The sequence below is a fragment of the Chlorocebus sabaeus genome, chromosome 16 (genome assembly GCF_047675955.1).
Source record: "Chlorocebus sabaeus isolate Y175 chromosome 16, mChlSab1.0.hap1, whole genome shotgun sequence".
Classification (NCBI taxonomy): Eukaryota; Metazoa; Chordata; class Mammalia; order Primates; family Cercopithecidae; genus Chlorocebus; species Chlorocebus sabaeus.
In genome coordinates, this window is record NC_132919.1 from 17,210,840 (window position 1) to 17,234,291 (window position 23,452).

A 23,452-nucleotide genomic window follows, 5' to 3' on the forward strand; every position below is an offset into this window, starting at 1 on the left:
TCTGAATTCCTGGCCTCAAGGAATCCTGCCTCGGCTTCCCAAAGTGCTAGGATATTACAGGTGGGAGCCACTATGTCTGTCTGTCTGGACTTTTTTTCTTTTTATTTTCTGAAGACACTGATGACAACTTTAATATTTTTTTAAGATACAAATTTGTCAATGAATAAAACAACTTTCAGATTCAAATCTTCCAAAAATTGCTAAAATCCAACTATTTCTGTTCACAATGAATGTGCTTATTAAAAACTTTTCAGAGGAGAAAAAAGTGATGCAGAAGACACATTAATGTTCACACAACTTAAAACAAAAAGGTAGATTTAATGCAATAACAATAATCTGAGGATAAATAAATCCACAACAGACTTTAAAGTTTGCAAATCTGTTTCCTTTCTTTGCAGAGAGAATGGTTTTCTGAAAGCACATAGGACTGAAGATGTCAAAACAAAACTTAATTTCTTAGTCTCCAGGTGACACAGGCTTGGTCCTCTCTGCTGCCCTCCGAACACTTGCCACTGGCCAAGATGGTAGTTTCTCTTGTTTAGCTCAGGATGGATGTTAGTTTCAAGAATAACTGGATGGTTTGTTTCCTGAATCATCTTCTTGTGAGCCCATACTCTGTAAAGGGAAAGTGAAGTTATGTATTTATGTTTGCTTTTATCGAGGGTTCCCCAGCAGCCCAATAAGCACACCAGTTACCCTGTCCCTCCCAGAACAAAGCCACCCTGTGAACAAGGGCAGGCAATTCCAGGAACCACCCTAAGCATCCCTAAGTGTACGTCCAGGCCATCGTTTGAAAATGCTCTCAACTAGTATTTCTCCATGACCGTACTGGTAAGGGTTTCAAGAAATATTTAGTAACCTGAAACTTAGTTCCTGTGCCTGATGTGACAACGCCCCTCCTCCACCCAGCCTACTTCTTATAATAAGGGGAACCCTCATCACCTTTTGTACAAACTGAGGGTTCACTGTGATCTCCTGGTCCATGGCTTTCAGCCGCTCATCCAGCTCTATGCACTTCAGCATCTGCATGACAGGCACATCAGAAGGTGGTCAGCGGCAGGTTTAGGTCAGCTGCATCCTTTCTAACTTCGACTGTTCACAAGGGCGCTGTAGGTTCACAATCTCTTGACATGAAACCCCTGGGGCCACATGGGTTTTGGAGCCAGCGTATTTTGGACTCAGAAAGCTAATACATGTATCATATAATACCCAACATCCCACCCGGCAGGTTCTAGGCAAACCTCATAATCAAACACATAGTATCTTTTGCAGGGAAACGAGTATATTCACACTGAGATCAATGAAGACTAGACACCATTTCAGGTGACATTTTGCCATCAAATTGTTACAAAAAAACAAAGTTTTCTGAGATTTAATATTCAGTTCACTTCACTGCTCAGAGGTAAAAAACAGAGACCACCCACAAAACGCCCCCTTCAGCCCCCAGAATCAGGACAGCGTGCCCTCAGGAGACAGGCTGCAGCCCAGACTGTTGCCTGAAGGGGACCGTCAGGGAGGGATTTGCTCTTCTCCTCCAGCCACCCCGACTCTGCTTCTCACATAGGGAGAGATGTTTCCTGACCTCCCAACCTGGAACTCCACAGACATTTCAGCAAAAACACAAGGCTCTATGTTGTAAGTGGCAGCTGTGAATAAAGTTATACTAGGGCCTTTTAAGTGTTTTCAGAGTTAAGGGAGGTTTTGATGAGCTAGCTGGGATATCTAACCCACCATTTATTTATAGCCATACAATCTGGGAGAGTTTTGATTTTTGAGACAGTCTCCCTCTGTTGCCCAGGCTGGAGTGCAGTGGCACAATCTCAGCTTACTGCAACATCTGCCTCCCAGGTTCCAAGAGATTTTCCTACCTCAGCCTCCAGAGTAGCTGGGATTACAGGCACAAACCACAACACCCAGCTAATTTTTTATTTTTTATTCTTTTTTAGTAGAGACAGGGTTTTCCCATGTTGGCCAGGCTGGTCTTGAGCTCCTGACCTAGGTGATCCACCCACCTGAGCCTCCCAAAGTGTTGGTATTATAGGCGTGAGCCACCACACCCAGCCTGGAAGAGTTTTAAGCAGCCCATTCTGGGTTTATTTTGTTGTTGTTGCTTTTCTTGAGACAGAGTCTTGCTCTGTCACCCAAGCTGGAGTGCGGTGGCACAATCTTGGCTCACTGTAACCCCTATCTCCAGGGTTCAAGCGATTGTCCTTAAGCAGCCCATTTTGAAATTAACTTTCTAGTAACTAAGATGTTCATAGACTGGGAACTACCTGTACTTAAAACTAAAATTATCCTGGAACATAGAAGCAGTATTTCAAATACATCTCAACCATCAATTAAAAAAATAAAAACCTGGCATTCATGTTTACCTCCTGATCAATATTATGAAGCATGGCTGGGTTATTATATTTTTCAGGGTTATCATGGAAACTGACCATACCATCCTTCTGGTTAATACTTGCAAAAATCTCACCATCTTCTATCTACAAAACAAAACAAAACAAAACAGGAAAGCAGTTTAGACCTGAATGCTATATGAATAGTCATCCAGTATAATCAGAGAGAAGCATAGAAGGCAACATGGATATAAATAAACTTGCATATTTTTAAGTGCCATGTTTATCCAAGTATTTATTAAATACCTACTATTTGCTAGGCACCATTATCGATGCTAAGAGGTGTAAAACTGATGCACACACACAAGATCCCTGCCCTTGCATTTTTGTTATTGAGGTGAGGTTCACACAACATAATTAACCATTTAATTTAATTTATTTATTTGAGATGGAGGCTCGCTCTGTCCCCCAGGCTGGAGTGCAGTGGTGCGTTCTCAGCTCACTGCAACCTCTGCCTCCCAAGTAACTGGAATTATAGGTGTCTGTCACCATGCCAGGCTAATTTTTTTGTTTTCTGGTTTTTTTTGAGATGGAGTTTCACTCTTGTTGCCCAGGCTGGAGTGCAATGGCGTGATCTTCACTCACTGCAACCTCTGCCTCCTGGGTTCAAGCGATTCTCCTACCTCAGCCTCCCGAGTAGCTGGGGTTACAGGCATGCGCCACCACGCCCGGCTAATTTTGTATTTTTAGTAGAGATGGGGTTTCTCCATGTTGATCAGGCTGGTCTTGAACTCCCGACCTCAGGTGATCCACCCACCTCGGCCTCCCAAAGTGCTGGGATTATAGGCATGAGCCACCGCGCCTGGCCATTTCTTTGTATTTTTAATAGACACGGGATTCACCATGTTGGCCAGGCTGGTTTTGAACTCTTAACCTCAAGTAATCCACCCGCCTTGGCCTCTATTTTTAATAGACACGGGATTTCACCATGTTGGCCAGGCTGGTTTTGAACTCTTAACCTCAAGTGATCCACCCGCCCTGGCCTCCCAAAATGCTGGGATTCCAGGCATGGGCCACCGCGCCTGGCCTACCATTTTAAAGTGAGCAATTAATTGGCATTGAATGCATTCTACAATGTTGTGCAACCACCATCTCTAGTTCTGGAGCATTTTCATCACCCCAGAAAGAGGTCCTAGGCCCATTAGCAGTCCCTCCCCATTCCCTCCTCTTCCTCCCAGTCCCTAGAAACCACCAATCTGTTCTTGTCTCTTATGGATTTGCCTTTTCTGGATATATGAATGGAATCATACACTATGTAATCTTTTGTGGTCTGGCTTCCCTTAGCATGATGTGTTTGAGGTGCCCTTGCATTTTTCAACATCAACTGCACTGAGATATACTTTACATTGCCTTTTGTTTTTGAGATGGGGTCTCGCTGTGTCGCCCAGGCTGGAGTACAGTGGCTCGATCTCTGCTCACTGCAACCTCCACCTGCTGGGTTCAGGGGATTCTCCTGACTCAGCCTCCTAAGTAGCTGGAACTACAGGTGCATGCCACCATGCCCAGCTAATTTTTTGTATTTTTAGTAGAGATGAAGTTTTGCCATGTGGGCCAGGCTGGGCCACTGTACTTTAAAAAGTAAAGCCTAACAGGTTTTCATTTTATCCCAGTGGAAACTATCCTCTGATTCTTCAAGATAACTTTACTACCACTGGGGATTTCAAGACAGATTCAAGGTCTATATATCATTTATTTGCATCAGTTACTGGGGATTTATTTGACTGATCCTCAAAGCCAAATCTTGCCCATGAAGTCAAAAAGTGAGATACCAATAAAAGTGCCAAACAGGTATTTAATTTCTAACAAGATGTTCCACACGGTGATAATCACTTGTCCATTTGTTAGCAGTGAAACTGCTGGCCTACTCCTCTCTAGCTTTGGAAGGGATAGATGCCAGTTAGTGAAACAGCAACCAGCCCAATACATATTATATAAAATGCATAGTTCTCTATATGATCACAGAGAGCTGCTGCTTTAAGCAGATGGAATGTACCTAAGCAAAATTTGGAGTTACCTTCACCACACCAGCACTATTCATAATAAAGAAACCAGAATTGGAAACATCCCCAATGTCCAACTATTTATTTATTTTTTGAGAACGAGTCTCGCTCTGTCGCCCAGGCTGGAGTGCAGTGGCACGATCTTGGCTCAATGCAAGCTCCGCCTCCCAGGTTCACGCCATTCTCCTGCCTCAGCCTCCCAGTAGCTGGGACTATAGGCACCTGCCACCACGCCCAGCTAATTGTACTTTTAGTAGAGATGAGGTTTCACTGTGTTAGCCAGGATGGTCTTGATCTCCTGACCTTGTGATCTGCCCGCCTCAGCGTCCCAAAGTGCTGGAAGTATAGGTGTGAACCATCTCACCCGGCCTATTTATTTTTTTTCAGACACAGTTTTGCTCTTGTCACCCAGGCTGGAGTGCAATGGCATGATCTCCAGTCACTGCAACCTCTGCCTCCTGGGTTCGAGCAATTCTCCAGCCTCAGCCTCCCAAGTAGCTGGGGTTACAGGCACCCACCACCATGCCCAGCTAATTTTTTTTTGTATTTTCAGTAGAGACAGGGTTTCACCATGCTGGCCAGGCTGATCTTGAACTCCTGACCTCAGGTGATCCGCCTGCCTCAGCCTCCCAAAGTGCTGGGATTACAGGCACCACGCCCACCCTGTCCAACTAATTAAAACGGAAAGGTGTATCAAACACTGGAACATTGTAGCCTTGAAAATGAATGAACTACGGCTACATACAGCATCACATATGACTATCACAATGCTGAGCCAAAAAAACCAGATCCCCAGAAAGTATGTGCTGTATGTTTCCTTCTACATTAAGCTCAGAAACAAACACAACTAAAATAGGATGTTAGAAGACAGGATGGGAAAGACCTTTCTAGAGAGGCACAGAGCTGGAAGCAGGCATGAGGGATTATTTTCCAGGTGCTGGTCATATTCTGTTCCTTCTAGGTGTTGGAATCTTTGTGAAAATGTGTTTAGTCGTACAGTTAAGTGTACTTTTCCAATGTTTACTTTAAAAAAAGAAAAAAAAAAAACCCTGCCCTCACAGACCTTTCATTCCAGAAGAAGGGTTTCTAAAGCCTGGCAGTTCTGACATTTGGGAGCATATAATGCTTTGGTGTGTGGGCTGTCCTGGGTACTGTAGGATGTTTAGCAGCATCCCTGGCCTGTATCCATTCGATGCCAGTAGCACCCCCATCTATGAAAACCAAAACTGCTTCCATATGTTGCCTAATGTCTCCTGGCAGACAAAATCACCCTGAGAGGAGAACCACTGCTCCAGAGCCTGTCAGGGTGTCTGGGCTGGTTAAGCAGGGTTCAAAACTCACAAACACTTTGACCCCTCAATGCATTGCTAGCTTGTATGTCCTGTCTGGTGTCATAACCACTCACGTGTTTCTTCTCACTCACACTGAAGAGGGAATTTCTTGGGGAAAGAGTCTATAGCTTACTTATTCTGTGCAAGCCCTGTGGGGTTACTAAGATGCTCTTAGCAGACACAAGTCATAGAAGTATGATTTTGTTTGGTGTGTACATGTTTTGAGAGTAGGTTGAAGCAAAAAACCCTTTAGAACACTTGTAAATTGAACTATCAAAATGAAATACTCAGTTGGGTGCAGTGGCTGGATCTAGCTGTAATCCCAGCACTTTGGGGGGCCAAGGTGGGAAGGTCACTTGAGGCCAGAAGTCTCAAGTTATGCCTGGCCAACATAATAAGACCCTGTCTCTACAAACAATTTAAAAATCAGCTGGGTGTGGTGGCACACATCTGTAGTCCCAGCTACTTGGGAGGCTGAGGTGAGAAGATCATTTAAGCCTAGACAGTCAAGGCTGCAGTGAGCCATGATTACGCCACTGCACTCCAGCCTGGGCAACACAGCAAGACCTTGTCTCAATAAATCAATCAATCAAAATATGGTACTCTGTTATCACAAGGGAAACTAGTTTTATTACTCCTAATTCTGAAATCATACAGGGGGTCATATGAAGCTTTGCCTGTCCTGAGCTGAGGACACAGGTTTTCAGTGAACTAAAACCAGATCAGAACTATATACTTACGTAACTGAATAGGTAGGTAGATTACAATACATCACTGTGGCAGGTTATCATACAGTCATTTAAATGATGCTCATCCAAATCAGGAGTGGATGCCTGGTTGGGGTGGGGCTGAGAGTGGGGAAATGCAACTGGGAGGTGATAAAGAGGGAATGTCAGGGCGCTGGTGCTATTTCATTTCCTAAGCTGGGTGGCAAGTCCATGGGTGTGTGCTCTGGCCTCCTTTATGTCAGTGCTGTTCAGTGTAATAATCATCATGGACCAAAACCCTCAGTGAGGGAAAAGGCTGAGTCAGAATGTTAGTCAATGATGTCACTAAGCACACTGTAGTTCAGCAAACACTGTTCAGCAAGATTTCTTGCTGCAGCAGTTGTCTGATGTACGTACTGGCAAAAGCTTGTGATCTCATCACAGATAAGCAGAGAAAGTAGCCCTATGTTATACCTCTTTGTATACCCAAAATATTTCATGAGTGTTATAAGGTTTACAAAAATTCTGATAATGAAAATATGTAAATATAGGCACCTGTAATACCAGCTACTCGGGAGGCTGAGACAGGGGAATTGCTTGAACCCTGGAGGCAGGGTTTGCAGTGAGCTGAGATCACACCACTGCACTCCAGCCTGGGCAACAGAGTGAGAGTCTGTCTCAAAATAAAATAAAATAGAAAATAATACGGAGTACAGGGCTGAGTGCACTGACTCATGTAATCCAACAATTTGGGAGGCCCAGGAGGGCAGACTGAGCCTAGGAATTCAGGCCCAGCCTGGGCAACAGGGAGAAACCCCATTTCTTCCAAAAAAAATACAAAAATTAGTCAGGCATGGTGGCACATGCCTGTAGTCCCAGCTACTTGGGAGGCTGAGATGGGCGGATTACTTAAAGCCAGGGAACTGAGGCTGCAGTGAGCCAAGATTGTGCCACTGCACTCAAGCCTGGGAAACAAAATGAAGCCATCTCAAAAAAAAAAAAAAAAAAAAAAAAAAAAAAAAAAAAAAAAAGGAGCACAAATAGGACACAAGCCTGGTATGTATATCATATGAGCACACCAAAACTAGAAACCATATAGACTATAAGGAAATAGACCAAATTGTCAATAGTGGTTGACTTTGGAGGTTCCCCAGCTTTTCTCCTTTTAAAATAGTTTCCACAATGAACATCTGTTACAGGAACAGAAATCCAGTAATTAATTTTTAAAGAAATGAAAATCCAGGCCAGGTACAGTGGCTCATGCCTGTAATCCCAGCACTTTGGGAGGCTGAGGCAGGCAGATCATGAGGTCAGGAGTTCGAGACCAGCCTGACCAACATGGTGAAACCCCATCTCTACTAAAAATACAAAAAATTAGCCGGGCATGGTGGTGCATGCCTGTAGTCCCAGCTCTCGGGAGGCTGAGGCAAGAGAATCACTTCAATTCGGGACGTGGAGGTTGCAGTGAGCTGAGACTGCGCAACTACACTCCAGCCTGGCGACAGAGCGAGACTCCATCTCAAAAAAAAAAAAAGAAAGGAAAAAGAAAATACACTTACCATGTGCAGAACATATTTTTCTGCCTCCTGAGGTCCAGATAACTGCACGCGACTTGCCATATCTTGTAATGACAGAGTTAAAAAGGTCTGAAAGTCAGAAGCAGAATTAGTCACAGGTAGGAACAACGAAGGAAAGACATTTTATTAAAATGTGTACAGAGCGGCCAGGCACGGTGGCTCACGCCTGTAATCCCAGCATTTTGGGAGGCCAAGGCAGGTAGATCACGAGGTCAGAAGATCGAGACCATGCTGGCTTACACAGTGAAACCCCGTCTCTACTAAAAATACAAAAAAGAGGGGCCAGGCGTGGTGGCTCACGTCTGTAATCCAAGCACTTTGGGAGGCCAAGCTGGGCAGATCATGAGGTCGGCAAATCGAGACCATCGTGGCTAACAAGGTGAAACCCCGTCTCTACTAAAGATACAAAAAATTAGCTGGTATGGTGGCACATGCCTCTAGTCCCAGCTACTCGGGAGGCTGAGGCAAGAGAATCAGAGAATTGCTTGAACCCAGGAGATGGAGGTTGCAGTGAGCCGAGACTGCACCACTGCTCTCCAGCCTGGATGACAGAGCAAGACTCTATCTCAAAAAAAAAAATAAAACAAGTGTACAGAGCTCTTCCCACTGATGTACAAATTTGTGGAGATGACTTAAAACCGATGGGCCGGGCATGGTGGCTCACACCTGTAATCCCAGCACTTTGGAAGGCCAAGGCGGGTGGATCACTTGACGTCAAGAGTTCAAGACCGGCCTGGCCAACATAGTGAGACTCCACCTCTACTAAAAATGCAAAAATTAGCTGAGCGTGGTGGCAGGCACCTGTAATCCTAGCTACTCAGGAGGCTGAGGCAGGAGAAACGCTTAAACTTGGGAGGTGGAGGTTGCAGTGAGCTGAGATCACGCCACTGCACTCCAGCCTGGGCGACAGAGTGAGACTCCATCTCAAAAATAAATAAATAAGAATAAGGCCGGGCGTGGTGGCTCACGCCTGTAATCCCAGCACTTTGGGAGGCCGAGGCGGGCGGATCACAAGGTCAGGAGATCGAGACCATGGTGAAACCCCGTCTCTACAAAAAATAGAAAAAATTAGCCGGGCGCGGTGGTGGGTGCCTGTAGTCCCAGCTACTCAGGAGGCTGAGGCAGGAGAATGGCGTGAACCCGGGAGGCGGAGCTTGCAGTGAGCCGAGATCGCGCCACTGCACTCCAGCCTGGGCGACAGAGCGAGACTCCGTCTCAAAAAATAAATAAATAAATAAATAAATAAATAAGAATAAAAACTGATAAATCCAGTGGTTTGTCATCAATTTCCTAGAGAAGTAATGAAAAAGGATTAATTTTATATATATACGTAAACTGGAAAGGAATCCTAGGTATGCACATCATTATGAAAATTTTCATCCTTTGAATTTTGTATTAAACGTATCATCTATTAAATGTAATTGAAAAAATAACACTCGTCATTCAAAAGTCAAAGTAAACATTTTTAAACAAATGGGGGAATTAAATAAAAGAGGCTACACACTTGTGGTACGTGAGGGAAACCAGTGTTTACCACTGCTCTCTCAGGATCTCATGAAAATGACCCCTTTCAGAAACACATTAAAAGAGCTCTATTCTTAATGGCAGCTGGCAATATTTACAACAATGGCATTTTCAGAGATGGGCATATTAAAACCCTCATCTTGAAAATTCCCTTTTTTTTTTTTTTTTTTTTTTTTTTAAGAGATGGAGTCTTGCTCTCTTGCCCAGGCTAGAGTGCAGAGGTGCAATCGTAGTTCACAGCAGCTCACGGGAACCTCCCGTTTCAGCCTCCTGAGTAGCTGAGACTACAGGTGTGCACCACTGTGCCCAGCTTATTTTATTTTTTTATTTTTTGTAGAGACGGGATCTTACTTAGTTGCTCAGACTGGTTTCGAGCTCCTGGTTTCAAGCTATCCTCCTGCCTCAGCTCCCCAAAGTGCTGGAAGTACAGGGGTAAGCCACTGTGCCTGGCCATAAATTCTTGATGAGCCAATAATTTTAAAACCTACGTATACTTTAGTTCAGAGAACAGTACCCAAGAAACTGTAATTATTGCTAACTTTAATAAGTACACAAGTAGTTTAACGCAAATGAAGACTCAAAAGTCAACATTTTAGCCTGGCCAACACAGTGGGATCCCATCTCTACAAAAAATCTAAAAGTAGGCCAGACGCAGTGGCTCATCATGCCTGTAATCTTAGCACTTTGGGAGGCCGAAGTGGGCAGATCACTTAAAGTCAGGAGTTCCAGACCATGCTGGCCAACATGGTGAAACCCCGTCTCTACTAAAAATACAAAAATTAGCCAGGTGTGGTGGTGTGCACCTGTAGTCCCAGCTACTTGGGAGGTTGAGGCAGGAGAATCACTTGAACCCAGGAGGTGGAGGCTGTGGTGAGCCAAGAATGCACCACTGCACTCCAGCCTGGGCAATACAGCGAGACTCAGTCTCAGAAAAAAAAAAAAAAAACCAGGGTCAAGAATAGAACATAGAGTGTGACCCCAGTTACATATAATTGGGAGACTCTATGCATACACACAGAAAAGAAACAGAGAAGAGGAACCTAGAAAAACATCTACTAAAATGTTAACACAAAGTAATATTTCAATGTCAGAAGTGGCAGATTTAACCCACCCCTAAATCTGCCACTTGGCCTTCCATCCCAGCCATGCCATCACCTACTGATACAGTCTACCTGTTGAGGCTTCTTTGGATTTTCTAGTAAGAAAACTTGGCTAGAAAAATCCTTTGATGTTTCCCCCTTCTTTTCATTCTAGCACTGGGACATCATGCCAAAAATGGAGCAGCCACTATCACAGATATAACCTTCTGACTAGCTATGTACTTTAAAGACACGGTTCCTGCCCACCATACCTTATGGTAGCCCTTCCCAGGTCCCTTCAGCAGGCAGTGCTTGTGAGCTCAGTGTACCACAATCCACCACTTCGTGTCAACACACAAAGGACCCAAGACCTTGATGACTTTGTAAGTCACTGCCCCAGCCCTGGAAAGACCATTTCAAGTTGAGACTCTTCCTGTTTGATCAAAAAAAAAAAATTTTTTTTTTTTTTTTTTTGAGATGGAGTCTCACTCTATCGCCCGGACTGGAGTGCAGTGGTGCAATCTTGGCTCACTGCAACCTCTATCTCCTAAATTCAAATGATACTCCTGCCTCAGTCTTCCGAGCAGCTGGGATTACAGGTACGTGCCACCACACCCAGCTAATTTTTGAAACTGTTAATTTTCATTTGCTATTTTGCAATTTAACATCTTTTGTAACATGTACTATCTTTTATGTTTGTTAGCATTTGGGTTCTTTTATCTAAACCTCAATTACTAGTCACAAACAGAGTGCAGCTGTTTTTTAATGGCTGCCTCTTGGTAAGGAAAGACAGAAATGTACTTAGAATGGTTCTGTTGGCACTTGGGCCAAAAAGAAAATTTCACAGAGAGAATTAGGCTGCTTGTTATTTAAGTCTCTTAGATCCTGGTCTTTTAAACCTGTAGGTCAAGTTGGTTTTTCTGGCTCACAAATTACACTGGTTTTGATCTTTGAGTTGATTTCTCTTTCATGTTCTTCATTTTTCTCTCATAAATTAACTTTTTACAAATTCACTACTGATTTCCTTCTGTTAGGAAGCTATGGCTAGTCTTTCTAGAGCATTTGGAAGGATTCTATTTCTTGGCCATTGACCCTCTCCTCACCTTCCTTCCTCTTCTCCTTAGGATCCTTTATCCTTGCATAAGGTCTGCCCACCTCAACAGCCACCGGGCTAGGGGAAGTCACCTCTCCCCTAAGTCCTCACATAGCCAAATCCATCAGCCTTTTCCATTGCTGGGTAGCCTAGCAACAAACAGCCCCTATTCTGGTTCCTTGGCTTTTCCCCAACCATCCATCACCATGGCTGACACAAGGCAAAGGATGTGCACATGAACAGATGCGCCGTGTTCTCAGCAGCTGTGAACTGTGCATCTCTGGTCAGACTTCCCAAGAGAAAAAAGCAATCCTCTATTTGTTGAGCTATAGGATTCCTGTAACTTGCAGCCTATACCTTCCTAAAACACAAAATATTTCATTTTTCTTTATTTTTCTGTACTGTTTGAACATTTGATATTAAGCACATTTTCTATAGTCAAAACCCAGCACGTTATTTTCATCTTGAAAATAAAAATTATATAATTGGCTTACATCCTAGAAGTCAATTGCACAAAGTTTGTACAACCCTGGCCTAAATGGTAATGTCCAAGTAGTACTATGTTCACATAAGATGTTCTCATTGGCCAGGCGCAGTGGCTCATGTCTGTAATCCCAGCACTTTCGGAGGCCAAGGCAGGTGGATCACATGAGGACAGGAGCTCGAGACAAGCCTGGGCAACATAGTGAAACCTTGTCTCTACAAAAAATACAAAATATTAGCTGGACGTGGTGGCTCACACCTGTGGTCCCAGCTGCTTGGGAGGCTGAGGCGGGCAGATCACTTGAGCTCAGGAGGCAGAGGTTGCAATGAGCCAAAATCACGCCACTGCACTCCAGCCTGGGCAACAGAGCAAGGCACTGTGTCAAGGGGGATTAAAAAAAAAAAGATGCCGGGCGCGGTGGCTCAAGCCTGTAATCCCAGCACTTTGGGAGGCCGAGACGGGCGGATCACGAGGTCAGGAGATCGAGACCATCCTGGCTAACACGGTGAAACCCCGTCTCTACTAAAAACACAAAAAACTAGCCGGGCGAGGTGGCGGGCGCCTGTAGTCCTCGCTACTCGGGAGGCTGAGGCAGGAGAATGGCGTGAACCCGGGAGGCGGAGCTTGCAGTGAGCTGAGATCCGGCTACTGCACTCCAGCCCGGGCGACAGAGCAAGACTCCGTCTCAAAAAAAAAAAAAAAAAAGATTTCTTATAGAGATCAGCACAGCCAGACAGGTTGCAAGGCTGGTCACAATGCATTGAGGTCTGCATCACTAGCATCCCTCATCTGCCCTGCTGGAGCCGCTGACCTCTCTGAGGCTGCCTTTCACTGTCTCCCAATGTAGCCGTGTCTCCTACCTTTCTTCCTCTTCACCTGCTCCAAATACCCTGCTCTAGCCCTGAAAAGACCAAAGGTATAAATCAAATTCTTTCTAAGAAGCCAATTACAAGAGACTTCTCTCTCAGCACAGAAATCCTGCCATGCTTTATCCCTATACCTGCTTCCTTAGCTCTGAAAACGGAGAGAAAGGGAAACATGACCCCCAGGGTGTCAGGAGCTGCCCTGTGAAGGTGGCGCTTTCCTCACCTTTGTTAGCCTCTGAATATTCTTCTTATAAAGAGATGACAAGCATTGCTTCACCAGTCCCATGTTGTTATCACGAGTGAAAGTTTCACTGTGCTTATTCACCAGGTTTCGGAGTTCTGAGGGGTTGTTGGTTGAATACACTTGTGCTAACTCGTGGTATGCATTGCTAAGAGGCTAAAGATGCAAAGGAGGGAAAAAATCAGATTAGAACTTCAGAAGAGGCCAGGCGTGGTGGCTCACGCCTGTAGTCTCAACACTTTAGGAGGCCGAGGCAGGTGGATCACCTGAGGTTCAGGAGTTCAACACCAGCCTGAACAACCTGAAGAAACCCCGTCTCTACTAAAAGTACAAAATTAGCCAGGCATGGTAGCACATCCCTGTAATCCCAGCTACTTGGGAGGCTGAGGCAGGACAATCTATTGAATACGGGAGGTGGAGGTTGTGGTGAGCCGAGATCATGCCACTGTACTCCAGCCTGAGAGACAAAAGCAAAACTCCGCCTCAAAAAAAAAAAATAAAAGAAAAAAATTTCCGAAGACTCAAATGTGTATAGGAAGCAAAAACACACTTACATACTATTTTTTAAACAAGTATATCCCATGTTGTCAGGTAACAACACACTGTTACCCTACAAATTATAATTTACCCAAAGCAAATGCCTGGTTTTTAAGACCAAGTGGAGTAATTTATTTTCAACAAAATTTTGTAGTACAGATCAAGTAGTAACACAGTAGGTGAAAACCCACTGAATTTAGTGAAGGCACACATCTTTATCAGTGGTTCTGTTTTTCTACTGATAAATCATATAGAGAAGAAAGGAGTCAAAACATTCATCATTCCTAACTCTCCCTCTCTCTTTCTCACACCTCACCAGATGCAATGGGACAATCTGCTACTTCTGCTAGCAAGAAAGAAGATGGGGCCAGGTGCCATGGCTCATGCCTGTAATCCCAGCACTTTGGGAGGCTGAGGCGGGTGGATCACGAGGTCAGGAGATCAAGGCCATCCTGGCTAACACGGTGAAACCCTGTCTCCACTAAAAATACAAAAAATGAGCTGGGCATGGTGGCACATGCCTATAGTTCCAGCTACTCAGGAGGCTGAGGCAGGAGAATCGCTTGAATCTGGGAGGCAGAGGTTGCAGTGAGCCGAGATCACACCACTGCACTCCAGCCTGGGTGACAGAGCGAGACCCCATCTCAAAAAAAAAAAAAAAGAAAGAAAACAAAATAAACGCCAGGCTCAGTGGCACACACCTGAAATCCCAGCACTCTGGGAGGCAGAGGCAGAAGGACTGCTTGAGGCCAGGAGTTCAAGACCAACCTGGCCAACATAGCAAGACTCTGTCTCTGGGGGGAAAAAAAAATCAACTGTTACAGGAGCTTAAACATCTATAGCTGTAAGTACCTAGAGCACAAGTTTGAAAACGGGTTCCTGAGAAATATTCCATCCCAACCAGGTAATGAGAATGTCTGCTAATCTGAAGCTGTTAGGAGAACTAAATCACTATAAAACCAAGTTACAGAACTGTATCATTGCAATTTCTTGATACACTCAACATGCTCACGTAAGAAATCAGTTTTATGTAAAAAAAAAAAAAAAACAAAACTTACCTTAATGAATCTACCCACAATTTGAGATGTGTATTTTGGTAGCTGTTGTACTTTGCCAAGTAATATCAAAGACACTAAAATATACTTTTTATATGATTCCAACATGATATGACTGACCGCCATGGCAGGAGTAGTTATAGCCTAGGCAAAAGAAAAATGCTTACTGTAAAGAGAACATACCACAGTAGCAAATAGCAATCAACCACATGTATCACATTAATTATAAATCAGTAATACTTTTTAAACGTCCCATTATTTTTATAGCAGCCTTGAGATATAATTCATTTTATTTTATTTTTATTTATTTTTTTAGAGATAGAGTCTCGCTCTGTCATCTAGGTTGGAGCGCAGTGATATAATTATGGCTCACTGCACCCTCAAACTCCTTGGGTTCAAGCGATCTTCCTGCTTCAGCTTCCCGAGTACCTGGGACTATAGGCATGGGCCACCATGCTTGACTAATTTTAAAATTTTTGGGCCAGGCGTGGTGGCTCAAGCCTGTAATCCCAGTACTTTGGGAGGCCGAGATGGACGGATCACGAGGTCAGGAGATCAAGATCATCCTGGCTAACATGGTGAAACCCCGTCTCTACTAAAAAATACAAAAAACTAGCCAGGCGAGGTGGCAGGCACCTGTAGTCCCAGCTACTCGGGAGGCTGAGGCAGGAGAATGGTGTAAACCCAGGAGGCGGAGCTTGCAGTGAGCTGAGATCGGGCCACTGCATTCCAGCCTGGGCGACAGAGCAAGACTCCGTCTCAAAAAAAAAATAAAAAAAATAAATAAATAATAAAATAAAATTTTTGGCCGGGCACAGTAGCTCATGCCTGTAATCCCAGCACTTTGGGAGGCCGAGGCAGGCAGATCACGAGGTCAGGAGATCAAGACCATTCTGTTTAACATGGTGAAACCCCATCTGTACTAAAAATATAAAAAATTAGCTAGGCATGGTGGTGGGCACCTGTAGTCCTAGCTACTCGGGAGGCTGAGGCAGGAGAATGGCATCAACCCGGAAGGTGGAGTTTGCAGTGAGCCGAGATCGCGCCACTGTACTGCAGCCTGGGTGACAAAGTGAGACCCCGTCTCAAAAAAAAAAAAAAAAAAAAAAAAAAATTTTGTCGAGATGGGGGTCTCACTATGCTGCCAAGGTTGGTCTTGAACTCCTGAGTTCAAGCAGTGCTCCCACTTCAGCATCCCAAAGTGCCGGGATTACTGGCATGAGCCACCATGCCTGGCCACTTTCTTGTCTTTTTATTTTTGAGGTGGAGTCTTGCTGTGTCACCCAGGCTGGAGTGCAGTGGTGTGATCTTGGCTCACTGCAACCTCCATCTCCTGGTCCAAGAGATTACCCTGCCTCAGCATCCCGAGTAGCTGGGATTACAGGTGCCTGCTGCCACGCCCAGCTAATTTTTGCATTTTTAGTAGACATTTTCACCATGTTGGCCAGGTTGATCTTGAATTCCTGACCTCAGGAGATTTGCCTGCCTCGGCCTCCCAATGTGCTGGGATTACAGGTGTGAGCCACCATGCCTAGCCTCTTGCTCTGTTTTTTTTTTTTTTTTTTTTTTTTTTTCCCTTTTGAGACGGAGTTTTGCTCTTGTTGCCCAGGCTGGCGGGCAATGGTGTGATCTCGGCTCACTGCAACCTCCGCCTCCTGGGTTCAAGTAATTCTCCTGCCTCAGCCTCCTGAGTAGCTAGGATTACAGGCATGCACCATCATGCCCGGCTAATTTTGTATTTTTAGTAGAGATGGGGTTTCTCCACATTGATCAGGCTGGTCTCCAACTCCCAACCTCAGGTGATCCGCCCGCCTTGGCCTCCCAAAGTGCTGGGATTACAGGCACGAGCCACCGCACCCTCCCCTTCTTACCTTTTTAACACATACATCATCTTGATATTTCAAGACCAGTTTGCTCATGAATTACTATATTTGGCTACAGCAATGATAATGCATCCAGTGGCTATGAAGTACATTTTTATAATTTTCTGAATGTGTAGTCTTAAAGAGAAGTCACCTTGAAGATTTGACCTGACTAGACACATGCTTTAATGACACCATTTCCGCCTACTGGCACCTTATGGTGGCCCTTCTCAGGTCCCCTCAACAGGGCACATCAACCACTCATTATGGTATGGTTCAGAGCCATGGATGTGTGTACGTGTGGTGTGTGTATTATGTATTAGAATTCCAACTAAACTGAGCTCCCTGAAGGTTTTAAATATCCTTTATTAATACATGCTATGAACTAAAAAGGAAAGTATGAACATCTAGCTAATTTACCTTAAGACAACGGGTTTATTAATCAATATTATGTATCTCTTTTTCAAAGTCTGAGTAAAGCTCCAGAATAGTCTACCAAATTGTGTACTACGTTTCATTAGACAGACACAGAAAGGGTGGGAGGGACTATTACTGTGTACTCCTCTATACCCTTTAAATTTTGAATCAAGAGAATGTTTCACTGAGTAAATAAAACTTAACAAAATACCACACATGGTTTTAGAATAAGACACATCCAAGATCATTCAGTTCAATCTCTTCCTTATATGCAAAGGAAGCTATAAAGGTCAAGAGATGTCATAACTTATCCCAAATCAGATAAGGTATAAGTGCAAGCCTAGATTAGAACCCACCCACAAGTGCTCTTCTATGCACTGGCACTGCTCAACTTAGGGATCTGGTTACCACCATTTACCTGATGACAGAGAAGCAGTCTCTGAAAGGACCACCACCTGAAACGGAGGCCCCGGGATCAGTCCACTCTAGCCACAAACCTATGGGATCACTTTTTTGATCATATGAGTTCAGAACAACCTCAGCTAATTTTTAGAGAAATGATTACCTGTTCATAAAAGTAGAGAGCTCTTTCAAAGTTCTTCAGCCCAGTATAGATCATTCCTCCATAATAATAGTAACATAAAAAGTGCTTTGCATCATAGGCTCCATTCTCTTTACAGATATCCATCATATCCACATCAAGATATGGAAGGGCAGGCTTAAAGCATTTTGCTAGCAAACAAAGCTGTGAACAAATTGATATTAAATCATCACTTTAATTTTACTTAGACAGGTATTAGCAGAAGAAGAAAATTCATAGATTCCAGAAATTTCCAAATAATGTAATTGTGTTTTACATTTTATTGACTAAAATGATCTAAATGTCAACACATTTCATGTATCTGCTATCTGAAATGCTTAGGACCAGAAGTGTTTCAAATTTTGGAATATTTGCAGAATACATACCAGTTAAGCATCCCTAATCTGAAAACCTGAAATGCAATTGCTCCAATGAGCACTTTGAGTGCCAAGTTGGCACTCTAAAGATTTCAGATTTTGGAGCATTTTGGGTTTCAAATTTTTGGATTAGGACTAATCAACCTGTACTCCATTTTCTTAGCCATTCAGAATAAAATAGCATTACTTTTTTTTTTTTTTTAATGAGACGGAGTCTCACTCTGTCACACAGGCTGGAGTACAGTGGCGCAATCTCGGCTCACTGCAACCTCTGCCTCCCAGGTTCAAGTGATTCTCCTGCCTCAGCCTCCTGAGTAGCTGGGATTACAGGCGTGCACCACCACACCCAGCTAATTTTTGTATTTTTAGTAAAGACGGGGTTTCACCACGTTGGCCAGGCTGGTCTCGAACTCCTGACCTCAAGTGATCCATCCACCTTTGCCTCCGAATGTGCTAGGATTACAGGCGTCAGCCACCTCACCTGGTGGAGCATTTCTTTATAAAAAGCTAAACAGCTATAAGGCCAAGCATGCTATAGACGATTGAGAATAGAGAATTCTACAGACAAGACTCAGTTATCCCTTAACCTATCCCTACCCATCTGATTAGAGGGCAAAAGAGTGTGTCCTCTTTCTCTTTACTGAACTAGTGGAATGGAGAGACCAGCATGGTGTGATAAAAGTAGAAGTGCTTCCTTTAATTAATCCTTTCCAGTGTTTTAATCCTTTAGGTAAATGTAGGGAATTGTGCAACTCAGCAAAGCAAGCCCTTAGAACAGTTATCTAGCTAATGGAGATGCAGTGTAGACATGCATACGAACTCACTGAGCTATACACTTTAGTATTTTACTGTCCGTATGTTGTACCTCAATCACAATTTTTTTAAAACATTAAAAAAAGACACATCTTCATATGAAACTAGAACATGTGTTTGAAATAATCCACACACCATGTTATTCTTGAAGGAAACAATGTAAATACCCCATGCAGACTTGTGAAACCATGGCATACTCATATTATAGACTACTCCGTACCTGTAGAGTACCACTACGGAATCATCTCCAAGATACGTTAAATACAAAAAGCAAGCCACAGAAGAGTCTGCATAGATTAAAATTTGTGTAAAAAATGAGAAAATATATATTCATATTTGCTTTTATGTCCATAAAAAGTCTTTGGAAGGATACACAAGAAATTACTAACACAGTTTCCTTTGTAGAGAAGAAATAGATGGCTAGCAAACAGAATGGAAAGGAGACTTCATTATATACCAGCTCCTCACAAAATATGATAAATAAACGAGGCCAGGCATGGTGGTTCACGCCTGTAATCCCAGCACTTTGGGAGGCTGAGGCAGGCGGATCACTTGAGGTCCGGAGTTCAAGACCAGCCTGGCCAACATGGTAAAACCCCATCTCTACCAAAAATACAAAAATTAGCCAGGTGTAGTGGTGCACGTCCATAATCCCAGCTACTTAGGAGGCTGAGGCAGGAGAATTGCTTGAACCTGGGAGGCGGAGATTACAGTGAGCCTAGATCGTGCCACTGCGCTCCAGCCTGGGCAACACAGCAAGACTCCATCTCAAAAAAAAAAAAAAAAGATAAATGAGTAACATTTTAAGGTGTAAGAAGTTAGATATGTTCAGTCTCAGGTTCCACAATTTTTTTTTTTCTTGAGACAGAGTTTGATTCTTACGGCCCAGACTGGAATACAATGGTGCAATCTCGGCTCACCACAACCTCTGCCTCCTGGGTTCACGCAATTCTCCTGCCTCAGCCTCCCAAGTAGCTGAGATTACAGGCATGTGCCACCACGCCCAGTTAATTTTGTATTTTTAGTAAAGACGGGGTTTCTCCATGTTGGTCAGGCTGGTCTAGAACTCCAGACCTCAGGTGATCCACCAGCCTCAGCCTCCCAGTGTTGGGATCACAGGTGTGAGCCACCACACCCAGCAGGTTCCACAATTTAAAAAAAATGATTCAAGATTTAAAAAAAAGTTACAACTAGGGCTGGGCATGGTGGCTCACACCTGTAATCCCAGCACTCTGGGAGGCTGAGGCGGGTGGATCATAAGGTCAGGAAGGAGGTCAAGGCCAGCCTGGCCAACGTGGTGAAACCCTGTTCTACTAAAAATACAAAAATTAGCCAGGTGTGGTGGTGGGTGCCTGTAGTCCCAGCTACTCAAGAGGCTGAGGCAGGAGAATTGCTTGAACCCGGGAGGCAGAGGTTGCAGTGAGCTGAGATCGTTCCACTGCACTCCAGCCTGGATGACAAAGCAAGAATCTGTCTAAAAAAAAAAAGTTACAAGAATTAATTACCCTATCTGTTCAACAAGCTTACTAGTTGAGCCCTATCCTAGAGTCTGCATCCAGCACCCGCCTGAATGTAACAGATGTACCTACATATTCTGACTTCTATAACACATCACAATATCCGCCAACTTGCCTTCGTTTATCAAACCCAATGTTGAGCAAGCCCATCAACAACCTACATCTCTGAGTTGGTGTGAATCACACACTTTGGCTGCTTACCTGGCAGAGATCAGCATGTATTGAGGTCAGCTGGTTTGTATTCATCTGCATCTTGTCTATGGCTTGCTTAAGGATGCCAATTCCTCGCAGGGGCTGTCAGAAATGACATCTCTTTCAGATAAGTTCTCAAAGATGGCAGCACATTGGATCTTATGTTGTCACTTACAAATAAAAAATAACACTAATTGATAGGTTCCTTTAAATAGCAATATGAGGTTTCCATACTCTTTCAGGAAATTTCTGTACCATTTAAGTCAGAAAATGTTTTCTTAAGCTGCTTCTTGGAATTTTTAGATAACTCAGCACCATTTTTTAAATCATAAAGCTTTTATTTTTACAATGAAGATCAACAATCAAAAACAGTATTACTTTCTGAACAGTTCATTATATTAACATCTAAACAAACAAAAACTTTCCAAATCACTTATTATACAAGAGACAACAGCCTATGTTTAGGAAAATTATAAGGGTGTTGATATTTTCCCATAGGGCAGTCTACCCCCTACTGGTAGTAAATTACTACCAAAACTAATACCATAGATTTCAAAAGGACTGTTTCCTGCCCTGATTATAAATAACAAGACCAAGTGTCAAATGAGGCATAATCCGTTTTTGAAAGACTAAAATATAGTCTCTTCCAAAATTGCTGGGCACGGTGGCTCACACCTGTAATCCCAGCATTTCGGGAGGTCAAGGTGGGTGGATCACGAGGTCAGGAGATTGAGATCATCCTGGCCAACGTGGCAAAACCCCATCTCTACTAAAAATACAAAAATTAGCTGGGCATGGTGGCATGCGCCTGTAGTAACAGCTACTAAGGAGGCTGAGGCAGGAAAATCGCTTGAACCAGGGAGGCAGAGGTTGCAGTGAGCTGAGATCATTCCACTGCACCCCAGCCTCGGCAACAGAGCAAGACTCCATCTCAAAAAAAAAAAAAAAAAAAAAAAAAAAAAAAAAAAAATATATATATATATATATATATATATGAAGAGACTAAAAATAGCTCAATAACTTACAGCTTTTTCAAAAACTCATGATTTTTCTTAACCATCTCTTTCAAACACAGTTACTCAGTACTACAAAATAACAACTGGTTCTATTTTCAGCCTCTTTCAAACCACTAATCTTAAATTCACTTTCAAGTTAAAAAGAAACAACTGTCTGGGTGCAGCGGCTCACACCTGTAATCTCAGCACTTTGGGAGGCTGAAGCAGGCGGATCATCTGAGGTCACGAGTTCTAGAGACTAGCCTGGCCAACACAGCAAAACCTCACCTCTATTAAAAATACAAAAATCACTGGGAGGCCGAGGCAGGTGGATCACCTGAGGTCAGGAATTCGAGACCAGCCTGGCCAAACATGGTGAAACCCTGTCTCTACTAAAATTAGCCGGGCATGGTAGCTGTAATCCTAGCTACTTGGGAGGCTGAGGCAGGAGAATTGCTTGAACCCAGGAGGCAGAGGTTGCAGTGAGCCGAGATTGTGCCATTGCACTCCAGCCTGGGTGACAGAGCAAGACTCTGTCTCAAAAAACAAAACAAAAATCATCTGGGAAAGGTGGCATGTGCCTGTAGTCCTAGCTACTCAGGAGGCTGAGGCACGAGAATCGCCTGAAGCCGGGAGGTGGAGGCTGCAGTGAGCTGAGATCACACCACTGCACTCCAGCCTAGGCAACAGAATGAGACTCCAATTCAAAAAAATAAATAACTAAATTAAAACTTTAAAAACCCACATTATAGGACGAGTGTGGTGGCTCACGCCTGTAATCCCAGCACTTTGGGAGGCTGAGGTGGTTGGATCACGACGTCAGGAGATCAAGACCATCCTGTCTAACATGGTCTCTACTAAAAATACAAAACATTAGCCAGGGGTGGTGGCGGGCGCCTGTAGTCCCAGCTACTCAGGAGGCTGAGGCAGGAGAATGGCATGAACCCAGGAGGCAGAGGTTACAGTGAGCCGAGATTGCACAACCGCACTCTAGCCTGGGCGACAGAGCAAAACTCTGTCTCAAAACAAACAAAAAAACAAAAAAAACCCATATTATAAATTGTGTTAATATTATAAAAGATAAAGACTGAAGCACTGTTCCAGATTAAGGGACACTAAAGAGACAAAGCAATGTAATGCAATCCATGGTCCATGGTTTTCTTTTGCTATACGGTACACTGTCTGAACAGCTAATGTCCTTTTATAGCAAAAGACAGTCCTTTTCACTGGCCAAAAATCTAAATGGGGTCCATCAATTTGTTGATGCATTATATTAACGTTCATTTCTGGGCCAGGTGTGGTGGCTCCCGCCTGTAATCCTAGCACTTTGGGAGGCCAAGGCGGGAGGACTGCCTGAGCTCAGGAGTTCAAGACCAGTCTGACAACATAGTGAAACCCAGTCTCTACTAAAATACAAAAAATTAGCTGGGCGTGGCAGCATGCACCTGTAGTCCCCAGCTACTCAGGAGGCTGAGGCAGAATTGCTTGAACCTGGGAGGCAGAGGTTGCAGTGAGCAGAGATGGTGCCACTGCACTCCAGCCCAGGCATCAGTGCGAGCCTCTGTCTCCGAAAAAAAAATAAAATAAAAAAAGTAAGAGTTCATTTCTGGATGCTGACCATTACACTGTGCTATGTAAGAGAATGTCCTAATTTTTAGGCTTTACCCACTGAAGTATTTAGGGATAAAGAACAGCAATAGCATATCTGCAATTTACTTTCCAATGGCTCAGAATAAAAGAGAGAGGAAGAGAAAAAAATAAGTGTGATAAAATGTTAACATTTGGAGAATCTAGGTGAAATGTATG

At 43.8% G+C, this 23,452-nt stretch overlaps 1 protein-coding gene across 4 annotated transcripts in view; it reads right to left on the reverse strand.

Moving 5' to 3' along the window:
* Positions 1–298: 298 nt before the first annotated feature.
* COPS3 (COP9 signalosome subunit 3) overlaps positions 299–23,452 on the reverse strand; it is a 36,931-nt gene continuing 13,777 nt past the window's right edge. For 2 of the 4 annotated variants that reach the window (XM_037987275.2, XM_037987276.2), the window contains exons 5-12: positions 20,661–20,753; positions 17,738–17,917; positions 14,897–15,037; positions 13,284–13,457; positions 7,997–8,083; positions 2,373–2,486; positions 943–1,023; positions 299–615 (exon numbers count right to left, since the gene is read on the reverse strand). In XM_037987275.2, the coding sequence (XP_037843203.1) occupies positions 562–615; positions 943–1,023; positions 2,373–2,486; positions 7,997–8,083; positions 13,284–13,457; positions 14,897–15,037; positions 17,738–17,917; positions 20,661–20,753 (924 nt within the window). In that variant the 3' untranslated portion in view covers positions 299–561. Of the gene's footprint in view, positions 616–942; positions 1,024–2,372; positions 2,487–7,996; positions 8,084–13,283; positions 13,458–14,896; positions 15,038–17,737; positions 17,918–20,660; positions 20,822–23,452 lie in introns of all 4 variants that reach the window. The other 2 variants (XM_037987278.2, XM_037987277.2) reach the window with 1 other exon arrangement.